The sequence below is a fragment of the Fukomys damarensis genome, unplaced genomic scaffold (genome assembly GCF_012274545.1).
Source record: "Fukomys damarensis isolate Sample0158 unplaced genomic scaffold, DMR_v1.0_HiC HiC_scaffold_37, whole genome shotgun sequence".
NCBI classification, from domain to species: domain Eukaryota; kingdom Metazoa; phylum Chordata; class Mammalia; order Rodentia; family Bathyergidae; genus Fukomys; species Fukomys damarensis.
In genome coordinates, this window is record NW_022900949.1 from 10,448,658 (window position 1) to 10,467,162 (window position 18,505).

Below are 18,505 nucleotides of genomic sequence, written 5' to 3' on the forward strand. Positions count from 1 at the left end.
CTGGGGGCCGATTCTGGGGCTCCCCGGGCGGCCAGGGGCGGTGGCCCCCGCCTGGCGGGTCTCTGCATGAATGGGATGCGCACTGGTGACTTCTGTGTCTTGTGCTGCTTGGCCAGAAGGGCCCGAGCTGGCGTCTTGGGCACAGGGGAATTTCCAGGGCCAGGCAAGGGCCCTGCAGCCGGCGTGGCTAGAGGGGACTTCCTGGGCAGGGGCTGGGAGGCAGGTGAGGTCTGGGAGGAGCTGGAGGATGGGGTCTTGGCAAGGCGGGCCGGCGGTGTGGCACTCCTCGGGGTGTGGTTCAGAGCGGCCAGCTCTGAGATCTTGCCTGGTCGGTGCAGGCTCCGCGATCTCTGTTGCCCAGGGCTGGGGGTTTTGGCTGGGGCTTCCAGCTGTGGGGGCCCAGGAGCCCCCATCTTCTTCGGTGTGGGGCGGGGAGCTGGGGTGCCTTTGTGCTGGGTCCGCGGAGTGGGACTAGGTACATAAATCACTGTGCGTCCTCGGAGCACAGCAGGTTCCCCAGATGCAGTCTTCTGTGCGCCCCGAGGCTTCTCTGGCCCTCCAGGTAACCGGGGGCTCCCACTGCTCTTGGATGGAGCTGGAGCCCGCTTCTCTGACCGATGAGCGCTTCCTGCCTCAGCCCCTGCCCCTGGCTGTCGCCCTTTCCTTTGCTTGGAGGATTGTAGCATAGAACCCATGGACAGCCCAGACACCAAGGACAGGAGGGAGTCAGACTCGGATGAGGCCTCCAGGGTGGCTGTAGCTGCTGCTTGGTGCAGCCACGTGACGATGGAGTTGGCACCCTCCTGGATGGCCTGCCACTCCACACTGTCCAGGTCAGAGGCCGGGTCAGAGCCTGCCACCTGCTCGGCACACTCTTGGGGCTCCTCCTTTGGCCTGGGGTCTGGCCGGACAACTCGGGGCTTATGACGCCTTGAGCCCAAGGCCTGGGGCCGGCGCCTGGGCATGGCTGAGCCAATACACCGCCGCAACAGCTCTTCCTCAGTGCGTGGGCTTGGGGAGCTTTCTTGTTGGCTCTCAGGGCCTGGATCCTTGGTGACTGCTGGCTCACGGCCTCGAGTATGGCCGGCTGGCCGCTCAGAGGGCTCGGGCTCACTGAGGGAGCTGGCTGAGGAGCTCAGAGAATAACAAGGCGGAGTCTCATCCGCAATCAGCCTCGGCTGGGCCCGGGCAGCTGGTGCAGCCTTAGAGGGACCCTGGGTCTCCTTCCGGCCTGTGGTTCGTTCCCGCTTCTGGGCCCGAGGTATTGCAGATGCCCGCCGTGGGGGTGGTGCCTTAGCAGCCAGCAGCTCTTCCTCTGAGTCATAGAAACAGTACACGGCCTCCTCGGTGGGCGTGGTGAGGCACAGGGACTGCAGACCTCCATCACTGCGTGCACGTCCCAGGCGAGAGCCCTCCCTGTCGGAGCGCGTGCTTGGAGGCCGGCTGAGTGGCAGTTCCAGTCCGACCCTGCTCCTGCCAGCCCCCCAGGGGGTCTGTTCTGAGCTCTTTCCAGCGCCCCCTGCCTTGGGCCAGTGCCCTGAGGCCTGCCTGGAGGGAGTTGGGCGTCCTGTGGGCTTCTGTCTCTCTGCTGAGGCACGGGGCGGGTCCCTGGGGGGTCCTTGCAGCGTCTCATCACTGAGTGAGGCGGCACTGGAGAAGTTGACCGGTGTGCCCTCAGCAGAGTCAGTGCCAGAGTCATCATCCCGGGCTGGGGCAGGGACCAGCATGTAGACTGGTACCGGCAGGGCACGGCGACCCGACACCAGTGCTGAGGCCACTTTGCGGAGTCGGGCTGGCATGGCAGCCCCCAGACACTCTCGCAGCAGCTTCAGCTCCTGGTCAGTGGCCGAGCGGTTGCGAGGGCCTGATGGTGCAGGTCCCTCCAGGCGGCCACCAGCCTCCTCCCGCCGCCGGTGAAAAAACCCCAGACACTCTCGCAGCAGCTTCAGCTCCTGGTCAGTGGCCGAGCGGTTGCGAGGGCCTGATGGTGCAGGTCCCTCCAGGCGGCCACCAGCCTCCTCCCGCCGCCGGTGTGCTCCACCAGGACCTTCCTCTCGCTCTGGGCAAGCAGGTGGCCTCAGCCGAAGCTCTACATCCTGCTGCACATATAGCTCATGCAGAGCCAGCGCACTGAGGCTGGAGGCGCAGGAGAAGTTCTCGTCTGGCTTCTCCACAGTGAAGCGCACGCTGCCCGCGTCCAGCTCTGATGGTGGCTGGCAGCGCTCCCGGCAGTCAGCAATGTCCAGGAAGCGCTTGACATAGCTCTCCCACTGCAGGCTGAACTGGCTGGTCTCCGGCTGGCCCTATATAGCTCATGCAGAGCCAGCGCACTGAGGCTGGAGGCGCAGGAGAAGTTCTCGTCTGGCTTCTCCACAGTGAAGCGCACGCTGCCCGCGTCCAGCTCTGATGGTGGCTGGCAGCGCTCCCGGCAGTCAGCAATGTCCAGGAAGCGCTTGACATAGCTCTCCCACTGCAGGCTGAACTGGCTGGTCTCCGGCTGGCCCTTTAAGTGCCACTGCCCAGCCCGCTGCACGGGTCGCTGGGGATGGAGCTGGCAATTGAGGGGCTCTCAAAGCTGCCCAGTGAGCTCACCGAGCTGCAGCGACTCAGAACCAGGGGCGTCTCCTGCACACAGTTCTCCGATGAGCTGGACGGAGTGGCATCCTCCACCCCCAGACCCCGCCCACGGCCCCGGCGGGGTGCAGGGATGGCCACTGGCAATGAGGTAGACCCAGACCCCTGCCAACCCCCATCCAGTTCTGCCTCCCCAGGGCCAGCCTCCTCCAGTCCCTCCAAGGAAGAGTCACTGTCATCCAGGTTACCACCATCGCTGGGGCCAGGATGGCCAGCAGAGGACAGTGAGGACAGAGAGCTGCAGCGGGAGAGGGACAGCGGCCCATCCTGCACAGCCAGCTTCTGTAGGACCTTGCTCACCATAGGCAATGGGGTGCCACCTGCCAGCTTCTCAGGTACCTTGGTGAGGGTGTCCACAGGCATCCACGCCTGCTTTCGGGCACCAGGTGAGGCCCCAGGCCCAGCGAGGAGCCGTGTCCCTGCCCCCGCTGCGCCCTCCAGCAGTGGCACGTGCTGATAGGTGGGTGACAGCTTGATGGTGCGCACGCCTGCATCAGCAGAAGCGGCAGTGTCACGTGCAGGCAGCTCGGCCTGGCCCCCGCGCACGTTAAGGTCCAGCCGGCTCGGCCGCACCTGCCCACGCAGTGGGTCCTCGCGGTGCTCCGCCAGCACAGCTAGCGGGCAGGGCTGCATGTGCTCCCGTGGGCAGTAGCCATCACTGGTGCTCCCGCTGTTGAGACTGTCGTTGGAGAGGCTGGCATGTGCAGCTTTGAGACGAAGCAGTGGATGGGCCCGGCTGCCAGCTTCCCTCCTTGCACCCTCAGAGCCCCGGCATGGTGAGCAGGACTGAGCACGGCCCTCCCTGGGTGCCTCCTGCCCAGGGTCCCCAGAACTGAGGCTGAAGCTGTCATCAGATGAGGTATGCAGAGCGGAGATGTCCTCCACTAGCCGGTCAATGCGAGCAACTGCCAGTGCCAGCTTAGCTTTGGCCTTGGTCGCCACAGCAGCATCTCCCCCAGACTCCTTCTCAGCCTCCAGGCCACTGTGACGGGCAGGCTGGGTGCGGGGCAGCGCCTGGCCCTGCAGGAAGGGGCTGCCCAGGAACAAGGACATCACAGCTGGGCTGGCGGGCTCTGCGGTGGCAGCGGCTGCAGCCAGCGATGGTGCATCGTCATCATCAAAGCAGCCGGAGTCGGAGGCATAGTCCTGGGCCAGTCCATCCAGGTGCCGCAGGGGTGGCAGCGGTTTCTTGGAGGTGGCCTCGGCCTCAGCCTCGGGCAGGCCCTGCTTCTCCAGGTGGCCCAGTGCCTGTGCCAGGTGCCTGGTATCTAGCTCAGCCTCCAGCGCCCGCTGCTTCCGCACGTAAAGGCTGGGCACGCAGGTGCCTGGAGAGATGGCCGTAGCTGCTGCCTGGTACTTCGTGGGCCGATGGGCCAGCAGGTTGCGTAGGGCAGCTGCGCTGCCCATGGCGATCATCTTGTGTTTGGAATGCACCAGGTTTCGCAGCATGCCCACAGCCCCCAGGTCCCACAACAGCTCCTGATCTCGAGGGCTGCGTGCAGACAGGTTCCAGAGCGTGCCACACGCGTTGCTCACGATGGTCAGGCTGTGCGACGTCAAGTGTTGCAGAAGGGTCTGCAGGCAGTTGTGGTCTCTCAGCACCTGCCTGAAATGCGGAGCGGTCAACCTCGGCCACACCCCCAACAACCAAGCCCCGCCCCTCCCGACCATGCCCTAGACCACAGCCTCCCCAGTCAAGCCCCGCCCCGACCACACCTTCCCTGTCGGGCCACTGCCACGCCCCTCCCAGCTATATGCCAAGGCCTTGCCATCAAGAGCAGGGCCTTCAGTTCACAAATAAACACGTAAAGTCTCCAGTCAAGTTTCAAGTTTAGAAAATGCAATCATTTTTAGGGTATATAAGCCACGAAGCTCATGAGATATGCTAAAATAAGGACCTTCTGTCAGGCATGGTGGCGCACACCTGTCATCCCAGCACTTGGGAAGCGGAAGCAGGAGGATCACTGAGTTTGAGGCCAGCCTGGGCTACATAGTGAGTTAAAGGCCAGGCTGGAAACAAAGTCTCTGTAAATAGGGAAGTTGGAGGGGGTAAAGGGAGAGCAGGGGTAAGGGGAAAAAATAAGGAACCAAGACCTTTCATGGAAAGGTACAAGATCTCAGTGATGAATGTAACTGTACTGTACGCCTAAAAGGTACCAATAAAGAAAAAAGAAAAAGCAGACAAAAAAGGCCAGCCTGAACTGTATAGTGAGAATCCATCTCAAACCAACCCCCAACAAAGGGCTTTTTTTCAATATTGGGAACGGAACCCAGGGTTCACACATTCTAGACAAATGTGCTGTTACTTAGCAACACTCCAGTGCTTTTTATTTTGAGGTTTTTGTTTTCTTTTGTTTTGCTTTGTTGTTTTGCCTTTTTCTTTTTCTTTTTGAGACAAGGTCTCACCATGTAGCCCAGGCTGGTCTTCATAGCGATCTTCCTGCTTCAGCCTTCAGAGTGCTGGGATTACAGGAGTTCAATCCCCCAATACCAACACACACACACACACACACACACTTTATTATATATAATATATATTACTTAGTATTTAGTATTTTTCTTAATTTTAGTACAAATATATCCAATGAGAGAAATCCTATACTAAAATAAATTTTCACAAATGATATTAATATTTAACAAAATAAGTACTTTGTTATTTACATGAATACTATTTAATCATGTTTTATATACATTTTATTTTATTTATTTATTTTTGAGACAGGGTCTCACTATATAGTTGAGACTGACCTGGAACTCACTATGTTGCCCAGGCTGGTCTTGAACTCACAGCGATCCTCCTGCCTCAGCTTCCCAAGTGCTGGGATTACAGGCGTGTGCCACCACGTCTGGCATATACATTTTATTTTAATAAACCTTTTTCATTTTTCTTTCTTTTTGAGCTATGATCTTACCATGTAGTCCAGGCTGGCCTGGAACTACCTATGTAGCTTAAAATGGGCTGGAACTTGTAATGCTCCTGCCTCAGCCTCCTAAGTATTAGAGTTACAGATGCACCTGACTAGATTAACAATTAAGTTTAAATATAACATGGGCAGTATCTGGAATATACTAATATAACAAAATAAATTTTATTTCCATAAAAAAATAGATTTTATTTATTTATGTATTTTTTTGGTACGAGGGATCGAACTTGGGTTCTTGTGCTTGTGAGGCAGGCAGAGGAACCACTGAGCTAAATCCCTGGCTCTTAACTTTTTTTTTTTTTTTTTTTTTTTGAGACAGGGTCTACCTAAGTAGTTCAAGCTGGCCTTGAACTCACTGTGCAGCACTGGCTGGTCTCAAAATTGTGGGGATAGGGGCCGGGGATTTAGCTCAGTGGTTTGGGCACCTGTTTCACAAGTGCAAGGTCCCAAGTTCGATCCCTGTACCAAAAAAGAAATTGTGGGGATTAGGTCGGGGATTTAGCTTAGTGGTGCTGCCACCTGCCTCTCAAGCACAAGGTCCTGAGTTCGATCCTTGGTACCCCCCGCAAAAAAGTAAAGAACCAGGGATTTAGCTCAGTGGTGCCACCACCTGCGTCACAAGCACAAGCTCCTGAGTTCAATCCCTGGTACCAATAAATAAATATTACTTTTTGGGGAGGAGGGAATAGGAATCGAATGCAGGACCTTGTGCTTGTCCTTTTTACTTTTTAATTTGAGAAAGTCTCTAAATTCAGGCTGGGCTGGAACTTTCAAACCTCCTGCTTTAGCCTCCCAGAATGCTAGGATGACAGACTTGTGTCACCACACCTAGCTTCATATAGTAATCTTTTATTTAATAAATGAGCATTTTAATATAAGTATAGCTCCAGCAGTATTTGGGGTATACTTAGACTAGAAAATTGTGGCACCTGCCTATAATCCCAGCACTGAGGAGGCTGAGGCAGGAGGATCACCAGGAGTTGAGGCCAGCTTGGGCTACATAGTGAGATCCCGTCTCCAAAAAAGAAAAATTAGTTCCTGGGGACAATCAGGTCACCTACTCCCTGGAAGACAATTCGCAGCATGGCCCACTCTCCCCAGCCCCATACTCCCAGGGCCCAGGGCCAGGACTGACCTGTAGTCCTCACGTGTGGCAATGAGGCTGGACACATTGCGCAGGATGCCGCCACCACTCTCGATGACGGCCAGGGAGTTGCCCTGGCAGCGGTAGGTCAGGGTGCTCACCAGGAAGCCGAGCGCTCCGTCCACCTGGCAGATGGCTGCTTTGTTCTCTGTGCTGTGTGCCGACAGGTTCCACAAGGCGCTGAGCACACTCTTCAGGGTAGACTCCTGGGCACAGAGTGGCAGGGGTCAGTGCTGGGCGTGCTAGGTTCCCCCAGTCCCCAGCCTTCCCCAGTGCCCACCTTGGTGGCCCGCAGGACACACTGCATCAGGGCCGTCATACTGCCGACCTCCCTCAGCACCTTCTTGCTGTTGATGTCTGCCCTCCAGGACAGGTTGCGCAGGATGCTGGACACCACCTGGGGGGCGAGGGATACAACGTGTTGAAGGTGGGGAGAGATGCGGGGGGTCAGTGGTGTGGTTTCCATGGGCAAAGGGGAAGGGCAGGTCAGGGGTGGAGCCAGACAGGGCAATATGGGCGTGGGGGGGCTAGGGTGGTCTTGGTTAAGTGGGGAGGCTCTGTGGAGATGGCAGGTGGAACCCAATAACCCAAGGCCGTCTCCCTCAGAGGTGGCACCCTCACACTCCCATCAACTCCCACAATCAAAGGGACCTGGGCTGTGGGGTACAGCCCTGGGGAGGTCTCTGACACTTGAGAGAGGTATAAAGCTGTCTGCACCCTGCCCCACGTACCTGATGGAGCTCTTCGCTCTCAGATGCCAGCTGGGCCACAATGGCCTCCATGCAGCCCCGGCGGGCACAGAGGGTGGCCTGTTGGGAGTGACACAGGACAGTCACGCTCACAGCATGTGGGGCAGGCGTACAGGCAGACACCACCTCCTCTTTCTAGAACCACATGCTGGCTTCCCAGTCCTGGAGCCCTGTGCCTTTCTGGCATCTGGGTCACCTCAGAAGTCAGGAGAGGAAACTGAGGCATGGACATGCACATGCGCGCGCACACACACACACACATACACACCAGGGTTCCCTGCTCTGCCACGAAAGCTGTCCTCGGAGGACATTGGCTGGCCAAGCAAGTCCAGCACAGACCTTCCCTTTCTGGGCTTCTACCCATATGTAAACAGGCACGACTGTCCCTACTTCTCAGGGCCTTTCTGAGGTTGGGATGGTGTGGAAGGGAGCTCAGACAGTCCCTGGAGCCCCTAACAGGGGCGGTGCAAACCCTCACCCCCTTCTGCCCCCAGGCACCTTGTTGGCAACGTCTCCGAAGGTGAGGTTGGTCAGGGTCATGCCTGCGTAGCGGCGCAGGGCAAGGTTTAGGGGGTCCCGGGTCATCTTGTGCATCTCATAGTCCACCTGCAGCAGTTCCGCCACTGCTTGCAGACCGCCTGTAGGGACCCAGGGAGGCTAGGGCTGGAGGGCATCCCTGCCCCTGCCCTGCAGCTCTACTTCTGTCCCCAGCCTCCACCCATGCCATTCCCTCCCACCTCAGACCTACCCTCTGGAAGGACAGCCCCGCTCCCTGCCACCTGCACCCCACCTCCCTGCCTCGTCCTCAGCCAGGGTGCCCACTTGCTCCTGAGGCCAGGTCTTTGCCTGCACCGGAACACTCATCCCTGTCCTGCTTGGCCGTGTCCTTCCTGCACTCCTAGACCACTCCCTGGGGGGGGCCCTGCCCCAAGACCATCGGACACTGAGCTGCATCTGTAGAACGGGGTCTGCAGGACACAAGGGCAGCAGAGAGGTGACTGCCACACCCACTAGTCTCCACTCAGCAGGAAGAGCAATTTCTTGCTTTACAAAAGAGTAAATGGACCTGGAGTGGCAGGTAACAGCCCCCCGGGAGGTTGGGGAAAACACTGACACCTAAACACAGAGCCTTTTCTCTGCTGAGTGAAGATGACAGGCACAGAGCTAATCATCCTTGGGAAAGAACAGTCACCATTTGGAGAAGTAAGTTAGCAACTCATATCAAAAAGTTCCAAAATGGGCCAGGGATTTAGCTCAGTGATTCTGCTGCCTGCCTTGCAAGTGCAAGGACCTGAGTTCGATCCCTGGTACCAAAAAAATAAATAAATAAATAAAAATTCCAAAACGACAGAGCCGGGCGTGGTGGCGCACACCTGTATTCCCAGCACTCCAGAAGCTAAGGCAGGAGGATCACCATGAGTTCAAGGCCAGTCTGAACTACATGGAAAGACCCTGTCTCAAAAAAATCAAACAAACAAAAAAACACAAAATGAGCCAGGCATAGTGGCGCATGCCTGTAATCCCACTACTCTGGGAGGCTGAGGCAGGAGGATCACAAATTTGAGTTCATTCTAGGCAATTTAGTAATTTAGCTAGACCCTGACTCAAAATAAAAGATTAAAAGGGGCGGGGGCTGGGAAGGTACTCAGTGCCGAAGCCCTGGGTTCCATCCCAAGTACTAAAAAGATAAAAGGAAAAAGAAAAAAGTTCTAAAATGTGTCCAGCCACATGTACAAGCACTAAAAGGTGGATGGATACAGCCAGGTTTCCATGGCTGGACAGAAGGATGCACATAGCAAGGTCCATCTGAATGCTGGGACATTACTAGGCCAAAAAAAGGAATTGAGGCTGTGACAGTCCCTGCACTGTGTATGGACCTTGAGGTCACCATGCTCAGTGAGAGACACCAGGCGCAGAGGACACACAGTGCAGGCTCCGTGGACAGGAAACACCCCGGACAGGTGACTCCAGAGACAGGAAGTAGACTCGTGGGTGCTGGGCCTGGGAGGGACTGGGAGTCAGTGCCTCATAGGGACAGAGGCTGTTTAGGAAGATGAGAAAGTGCTGGAGACAGATAATGGGCAGAGGTGCATGACCATGTGAATGTACTTAATATAGTGGACTGTACACTAACAACTAAAATGGCACATTTCTGTTATATATTTTTAAAAATAAGATATATATGTAATGTAATTCAGTTAGGAGTGGGGTAAGTTTCTAAAGTTGTTACGTTCCTTAATCTGAAATCCTACTTGAGGTAAGGAGGAAAGAAAATAATAATATGGAAATAAGCCCCTGAACTGGGCATGGCCACCAGTGTTATTGGTGGCACTATCTGAAACATCCAGTTGCTGGAGATTGGCCACCTGCACAAACAGAGTCCTAAAGGTCCAAGAGGGTGGGTTCCCATTGTTTGAGCCAAGTATCATGCAAGCATTTTGGTGTCAGAGATTCTATGTACTCTTAAAAAAAAATTTATTTTTTTAGCTAGGCATGTAATCTGAGCACTCAGGAGGCTGAGGCAGGAGGACTGCTGAGAGTTTGAGGCCAACCTGCACTACATAGCAAGTCCTGTCTCAAAAGAAAACAAAAAACCAACAATAATTTTTGAGCACCTTAAATAATTCCTGATAGAGTTAAAAACCCTCAGTGTTTATGATACTAGGAATTAAAAGGAAGTTTCAAATCCCAGGTTAGGCAGTCCAGTGGTTTTCAGAGGGGGAGAATGAGGAGAACCCCACCAAACACATTCTTGTGCAAGAGAAGAGTAAAAACAGTAGTTACGTCGCCATTACCATCAAGACACTGTGCGGCCTGTGGACCTCCTCAAAAGCTCTCAGGAACCCCCAGGGGCCCCACTTTATGAACTACTCTTTTATAATCTAAAAGGAAGGTACATATTCACTATACAGATGTTTGAGGCCGGAAGGGGACATAATGAATCCCCTAATGGCTTATCGAGAATGAAAAAGCTCGCCTCATATGTCACTGTTTAGCTGATCCCCTACCACTGAAGTCTCATGTTATTTCTAGCTTTCTAATTTTATTTGAATTAGTAGTTGCCTTTGGTTTTCTGCACTTTGTAAATGGAAGAGATGACATCAAAGGGTGTACATACTCATCGTGTATCTAATGCTGCCAAACACCTCTCCAAAAACCTGCTCCAGTTTGTTTCTTTTTCAATTCTTTTTTTTTTTTGGCAATGCTTGCGAAGGAATCCCAGGCTTCATACAGGCGAGGTCAGTGCTCACCACTGAATTACACGCCCAGCCCAAGTACTTCAGTATTCACAGAAAAGACATCAGAATGTCCCCAAGGCTATCACTTCACAAGGCCAACTGGTGACAGCTTTCCTTCTGCACCCAGGATTGGATCTTTTACATAGAGCCACAGGACAATTCCTGCTGAAAGCCAGCTCTGAGCCCCAGAGACCTGAAGCTAAAAGGTGAGGGCTGAGAGGTCCTGTGCAACTCATGGGGACAGAAGGCCACAATAGGTACTGTGTGACCCAGGGAGGCTCTGTCCCTCTCTGGGCCTCATTCTCCAACCTTCAGTGAACAAGAACAGATACGTAAGGCTCTGCCCCACACTGTCACTGTCAGAGGCCATGGCAAGGCTGAAAGGGCTCCCTGGGGGAGGCAAAGGACACTCACCGAGCTCGTTCATGGCCCGGCGGTATTCTTCATCAAAGGACAGCTTCATCACAGCACAGGTGGCCTGGCAGATCTGAGGCTCAATGGGGACAGGGGCTGTGGAAGAGGGGACCAGATCAGAATCTCCCTCCTGGGGAACTATGCCAGGGTGACCCCACATGCCAGGGTCCACTCCACAGACCTGCAAGGATCCCATGAACTATGCAAGCCCTGAGTCCTGAGTATCCCCAAACCAGTGGTTCCTTTTCCGCATGGCTCCTCAATGCAAGAAAGAGGTTAGGTCCAGGGATTTAGCTCTGTGGAACTAAGCCTACTTTGCAGGTGTGAGGTCCTGAGTTCAATCCCCAAAACAACAACAACAACAACAACAACAAAGAGGCTGGTGCTCAGCAGGCCTGTGTACAACACTTTTCAGCCTTTGCCCTGTATTAACTTTGCAGGCCAGGCACAGTGGTACACACCTGTGATCCCAGAACTGGTAGTTCGAGGCCAGCCTGGGTTACATAGTGAGTTCAAGGTCAGCCTGAACCACAGGATGAGATCCTGCCTCAAAAAACAAAACAAGCCAGAAGTGGTGACACATCCCTGTAATCCCAGCACTCGGGAGGCTGAGGCAGGGAGGATCGCTGTGAGTTCGAGACCAGCCTGGGCTACATAGTGAGTTCCAGGTCAGTCTCAACTACATAGTGAGACCCTGTCTCAAAAAAACAAAACAAAATAAAAAAATAAAGGGCCCAAAGGGCTGGGATTTAGCTCAGTGGTTCACCACCTGCCTCTCAAGCACAAGGTCTTGAATTTGATTGACAGTGCCAAAACCAAAAACAAAACAAAACAAAAAAAATTTCCTGAACTTCCAGGTATAAATACAGGTGGCAGCTCCTGGGTATTTCTTTGTCACACTGGTATCTGGCCCCCAGAAGGCTTCAGACAACACCACACAGAGGAGACCTGACCAGGTTGTTACTGACTCACTGTGTGGCGCGCCGACCATTGCGGAGGCTCGGCTCCCACACTCACCACTGCCGGTGCCACCAGCCTCCGGCCCATTCTCCCGAGCCTGCAACCAGTCCCAGCAGGTCTCACAGTAGGCGCGGATCTGCTCCAGCACATGCAGGACGCGCATCTCCTTGCGAGCCAGGCCCTGGTCAGGCTGTGAGAAGACGATGTTGTGCAGTGCGGCATTGGCCCGCATGCGTGCGTCCTTGGCTCCGGGGGCTCCCGGGTTCCCCGTGCGACCCCCTGCCCCCGCCTCGGCACCGTGGAGGATCTGTAGCAGCAGTGGCAGGCAGCCCGAGCGGCGCATGGCTACGCAGCTCTCAGGAGAACTGGACATGGCCAGCAGCGTGCGGGCCGTGTCCTCTTGGTCACGTGTCGCCAGCATGGACAGCAGCCAGAAGACCACCTCCACCTACGGGGTCAGAGAAGTGTAGGAGGGTTGGAGTGGGAATCCCATCCCCTCACTGCCCCCAAGCTAGGAGTGTCCTCCACTCCTGGGCAGCTCCGCTACACGATGGGGGTGGGAGAGGTGGAAAGATTCAGGGAAGGCACGGGACCCCAGCGTGAGGGCACACTCCTGGAATCCTAGCCCTCTGGGAGGCTGTGGCAGGAGGAGCACAAGTTTGAGCCTAGCCCAAGCAATTATAAGTGAATAAATGTGCAAAATAAATGAATAAATTCGGCGCTGGATGTGTAGCTCAGTGCAAAGGCATTGAATTCAATTCCTAGTACCAGGATGGAAGGAAGGAGGTAGGGGAGGGTTAAGAAAGAAACAGGCAGGTGTGAAGAGCATTTCACATCGGGCAGCGACACTAGGCCCCCTCACCTCAACCCCACTGGCTGCCCTCACCTTGCTGTTGCCTGGCTGCGGGGTACCATCCTCCGGATGCGTGGGGATCTCCGCCTCGGGGTCCTCCTCCACCGGCACTGATTTCACTGCCAGTAGGGCCTGCAGGAAAAGCCTGAGTCTGGGAGTATCGCATCATATGGACGCCGACTGCACCCCTCTAAGTGGGTGGGCCTGCGCACCGATTCCTGGACCCTTTGGTGGAGGTCCCCGAGTTGCCTGGAGCTTGTCACCACCCCCGGACCCCTCGCACAGCCCCTCTCTTACCTGTGGCTCAGTCTGCTGCACCCGGTCCTGTGCCTCCAGCAGTTCCTTGTCAATTTGCTCCAGTCGCGAAGCTCGGATCTGTGCGGGAGAAACTCTTGCTGAGACCTGGGTGGTGGGCCCGCCCCCACCCAGGCTTTGACTCCGCCTTCTCCCTGATGTGCCACGCCCCTAACTCTGACTCCACCTTCTTTCAACTATTCTTTATTTTTGGTACCAGAAATCGAACTCCGGACTTTGCGCTTGCAAGACAGATGGCGGCACCACAGAGCTAAATCCCCGACTCCACCTTGTTTCTGTTGTGACCCCCCCCCAACCTCTGGCTCTAAATCGCCTTTTTCCTGGTAAGAAACTGGGGTCGGACTGCACCTCCTGAGCCAGACCCAGCCCTCAGAAATCTCTGCCCGGAAATTTTCTCTCAGCATGAGGCCCCGCCCCATCGATCTCCGCTGATTCGTCCACCGGCAGATGGCCACGCCCAGCGCTGCACCTGTGCCCGCTGCACCATCTCGTCTGAGGTCCCAAAGCGCTCCTCCATCAGCGAGCGGATGTGCTGGGCCTCGAACTCCAGCTGCTGCCGAATCAGGTCCATCTGCATGGAGAACTGCTGGGAAGGGCGGGCGGGCTGCGGTGAGGGGCGCCCAGGTCCTCCCTGCCACTCCCCTGTCCTTGGCAGGACTGGCAGTCCCTCGCTCACCGTCTCCACGTGCGGCAGTTCGTCCAGGCGCTTGGACAGGCCCTGCAGCTGAGAGTAGTACCAGAGCTTCTCCTTCTCCTCCTTCTCAATCTCGCTCAACAGGAAGCACCTGCAGGGACAGGCTAGCGGGGACTGCCTGGCAGAGGGGGTTCGCTACATGTGTGCTGTTTATTTCGGTCGTATAATTACCTGTCAGGTGTTTACTGTGAACCAAGATTAACAGCGTGGTAATGTGTCCCAAAACTGCGGTAGGGATGAGGGATGGAATACACTGGGAGGGACGCAGAAAATTAAATGAAAGGAAAGAAGGCAATGCTTTTGTAAACTCTGGTCCTTGGAGAAAGACTAATATCTCTCCAATAAATTGCTAATCTCTATCGGATTTATAAAGAGTAGGCTCAGGGTGCCCCTTCCTTTCACAACTCTAGTCCTGTCCCCCACCCCGTACTGGGGATTGAACCTGGGACCTTTGCATTGAGCTACATACAGCCCCAGCCTTTAAAAACTTGTTTGTTTGTTGTTGTTGTTGTTTTTGATACCGGGGATCGAACTCAGGTCCTTGTGCTTGCGAGGCAGGTGCCGGAACCACTGAGCTAAATCTCTGGCCCAAAAACTTGTTTTTTGATAGAGTCTGACTAAATTGCTAAGCTGTCCAAGTCAGGCTGGAACTCATGATCCTCCTGCCTCAGTCTCTTTCCCAAAGTGCTGGGGCTACAGGTATGCCAGCCACATCCAGCAATATTCCGGTTTTACAGTACAGAAGTCTGAGGCCGGGAGCGGTTAAGGGACCTGACCCAGGTCACATAGCAAGCAGAACAGAGCCTTAACTCCAGGCTGCTCTTGAATTCTCTCTAACCTCACAGGACCTAGCCAAGCTGAAGCTGGTCCTAGACCCTGCCTCTTGCCTCTGGCCAGAAATCTGCTGGCCCAGATTTCCTGGTTTGTGGTTCTCTCTTTACAAAGGCTGCCTTGAGCTTCTCTGGCGCTAGGGAGGATTCTGAGCCCTGGCATCGGACATAGCCCTGACCCTAGCGACGCCCGCCTGCCGGGGACCCCTGGGGACATCTCCCAGGAGCCTTTGCCCCTGCCAGGAATGCCCCTCACCCTCCTTGTCCTCCAGCTGAAGTCAGCCCAGCCTGAAGAGGGGCAGAGGAACTACACTGAAGAGGGCGTGGCCGGTTCAGTGGGCGGGCCCACCGCGAGTGGTCCAATCATTGGGCGGGGACTGCGGGAGGCACTCTGGCCGGGGCAGAGCTAAGGGCAGCCTCCACGGGGGGTCTGATTCTCATGCCCTCTCACCGTTCCCGGTCCAGTTCCTCCAGAAGCCGGATGGTGGCCCGGCTCAACTCCCCAAAGCTGTCCTTGGTGGGCCCAGAGCCATGGACTGGGCTTCCCTCGGGTGTTCGGGTGGTAGGTTCAGGCCCCAGGGCAGGTGGCTGGAACTTGAGGTTGTACAAGCTGGTGATGTCCATCTGGAGAGCTGGGTGGGTGGGAGAGTGAAGGTCAGCGCCCCTGCCTGTCCTTCTGCTCCCAGCTCCCTCGGGGGTGGCTTCTCACCCTTCAGTTGCTCCAGCACCTCTGTCTGCCCCGATGACACCAGCATGCGGGCCTCCTGCTCCAGCTTGCCCTGCAGGTGCTTCAGGACCTCCTGCAGACCAGGAAGGACACAGCCATGGGCAATGCCACCGCTGCGGGTCACCCCACACACACACACTGGATGCCTGGGGCCCTTCCTACCCTCCTCTGGGGTTCAGGGTCCCCTGTAACCCATCTTGCATGTCCCATCAACGGCACCCCCCACCTTCATCCCTGAAGTCTCGGTCTCCAGCTTGGACAGGTGGCTCGAGTTGTCCTGAAGCTCCTGCCTTAAGTGACTGTTCTCAGCCTTTAAGGCCTCCACCTGGCGCACCAGCTGCTCATAGGAGGCCACTGAGCTCGTCATCTTCAGCTCGTGCAGCGCCTGGGGTGACAGGGTCAGAGCCTTTAGTCCGGGGTCTGGGAAGGAGCAGCTAATGCCCTGTAGGCAGCCCAGACCTAAGCCCCAGTGCCCCCTCCATGCCAGGGCTGCATTCCAGGCAGTAGTGTACAGCATGAGCCATCCCAGGCATTGCCCAGGGAATCGGGAAGCAGACAGCAAGACAGATGGAGTGACAGACATGCATAGTGCTAATCCAAGAGAAAGGGGCAGGACCGTTAGACCCATGTTCAGACACAGAATGCCTAACTACATGTTAGACAGGCCTGTCTGTCACTGCTGGCCTCCTCGACACCTGTATGACATCCAGGTAGACAGACAGACGGACATCTGAGACCCTTAGAGTCTAAATCATGGATGAACTGGCCAGCTGAGGCCACCAGGCTCATAGTCATATTCACAGGCACAGAAAGCCACAGACAGACAAAGACCTTCGCCAGAGGCTGATGGCCAGAAAGGCAAGGTGGACATGACCAGCTAGCCCACGTAATGACAATAAGAACACTGTGAAAACTACACGAAAGCCATGGGCAGATGACCGGCAGCCCTTGTAGCCAGACAACGCAACAGACAGACCAGAGCCCACCACGAACACCCCAGGGGGATAGGACCTGGGCCCCCTGAAGCGCAGTGCCCTCCTCCCTCAGTGGCTGAATGCAGCACCCTCTGGTCAGTCCTTGGCTAGTCCTGGCTATCCTGGTGTCCCTGCCCCACCCCCTCGTCCCTGCCACTGCCTCTGGCTGTATTTTCTCACTGGGGTCCAGCCTCCTCGCTGTCCAGCTGGTCCTCACCTCCTCCCTCAGCTTGGCCTACACTCCAGAGCCATCCTGCTCCCCCCAGTGAGCCCCTTCCTCTTTGTTCCTTTCCCATCCGCGCTCACCCCCTCCCTCCGCCTTTGTCTGAGGCGCACCAATGGCAGCCGCTCTTTCCTCTGCGGTCTCCTCCCTGACAGCCCCCTCCCCAAATCAGCCCCGCCCCCTGGGGCACTTGCTCCTCTTGCCCAGCCACACTCATTCATTTACCTCATTCCTTCCTTCTCCTCTCTTACCCCGGAAGCCTCTACCCACCCTCATATTTCACAGAGTGCATCAGAGACTGGAGGAGTAGGGGACGGGGTCCAGGCATCCCAATCTGCTTGTCCTCTGCCTTTTTCCATGTCACAGTCCTTATGTCTTGGGGACCATCATTAGGCTGTTTCCAAGGGGAAAACTGAGGCTTGGGGGAACAGGCCCACTCTTCAAGTGGATTAGGCATGACTGAAACCCAGACTCTGTCCCCAGAGGTGCTCAGAGGTCCACACAGTGCCAGAAGTGCCAAGAACCTCCTGCTCTCCATCTCAGGAATGAGGACAACCCCCCCGACACCCCATCTCAAAAAGCTGATGGGAGCTTTGGTGGCTGGGCCACAGGGCAGAGTGGCCAGGTGGGGGTGCTGGCAGCCTGGCAACCACAGCCTTCACCCCAGTGCTAATCACTCATATGAGGCTCAGTTGTGGTTGCAGCTGTGAATCAGGCCTGGGACAGGAAGCCACGCACAGAGCCCCTTTCCTTCAGGGATTCTGACCAGGGGTGGTCATGACCTCCCTCATGTTGGTGGTCACTGCTGCGTCCCCATCTGAGTGATCCTGGAACCAAGGCTCCCCCTCACTCCACTCTGCCACCCCCAATTCAACACTGCCATGAGCTTCTCCTTCCTCAGCCCCCAACACCCTTTCTCTCCAGGGCACTCTGGCCATCCACTTCCTACACAGCCTGAAGGAGCTTTGAAAGTCACAAATCACAACCTCCTGAGCTTAAATACCTCCCATGGCTCCCTAGTGCTCCCATGACAAGACCTAACTCCTCCACATATAAGGACTCATCAGGAAACTGGCTGCTGTCTTCCTGCAGGCCTTTGCACATGAGGGTTTCCCAGCCTAGAGCACTTTTCCTGACTCCTGCCATTCTACACCCTACGACTTCCTCCAGGAAGCCTTCCTGCCTGCCCCTCAGACCTAGCGGGCCTCCCTGAGGTCAACAAAGGAAAAGCACCAATAACTGTGGGCAGGTATGACTGCTATGAGGGGCCACCTTCACAGGAGGGAAGCACAGGAGGTATGAAGAGCTAGGCCCAAGGGGCCCCATTTCCTTCTTTTAATCCAAACTCCCTCTTTACGGAGAGGGAAAGGGGTGCGTCAAGAGGTGCCTCAAGGCTCCCAGGACACACGGCGTCTACACACAGACTGTCTCTCCCATCCTTCACATCCTCACTTCTGAGATACGTGGTAATGAAACGCGAGAGGGTGTGTGCATGGGGCTGACAGCAGCGACATAGATACCCACCTTCTTTCTGGGGTCAATTTCCCTTTAGCTCCCAGTCTGGAGTCACAGAGACCACGGTGACAGATGAGGCAGAAAAAAAGGAGCTGGAGGCCCCGACCCTACCTTTCACCCAGGGAACGCGCACCCACTTACTTTCAGCTTGGGCTGGCTGGCACGGGGCTGGGGGCTGGGGCCTCCACCTTCTAAGCAGCTCTGCAGGCCCCGCCCGAAATCCCAGCCCGGGGTGGCCACAGGTGCGGCCTCCAGGGCTCCGGGGTTTCGGCTGCGCGGCCAAGGAGCTCCGGGGCGGACAAAGGACAAA

General features: G+C 56.0%; 1 protein-coding gene across 1 annotated transcript in view; it reads right to left on the minus strand.

Annotated features, from left to right (window-relative positions):
- Window positions 1-18,505, minus strand: part of Apc2 (APC regulator of WNT signaling pathway 2) — a 22,987-nt gene that overhangs the window by 1,123 nt on the left and 3,359 nt on the right. Inside the window, 16 exon segments of the mRNA XM_033759627.1 lie at window positions 9-1,894; window positions 2,012-2,303; window positions 2,422-4,240; window positions 6,694-6,908; window positions 6,983-7,099; window positions 7,434-7,511; window positions 7,950-8,089; window positions 11,105-11,200; window positions 12,122-12,512; window positions 12,951-13,049; window positions 13,215-13,292; window positions 13,702-13,818; window positions 13,909-14,017; window positions 15,208-15,388; window positions 15,466-15,556; window positions 15,710-15,868. Coding sequence (XP_033615518.1) covers window positions 9-1,894; window positions 2,012-2,303; window positions 2,422-4,240; window positions 6,694-6,908; window positions 6,983-7,099; window positions 7,434-7,511; window positions 7,950-8,089; window positions 11,105-11,200; window positions 12,122-12,512; window positions 12,951-13,049; window positions 13,215-13,292; window positions 13,702-13,818; window positions 13,909-14,017; window positions 15,208-15,388; window positions 15,466-15,556; window positions 15,710-15,868 — 5,868 coding nt within the window.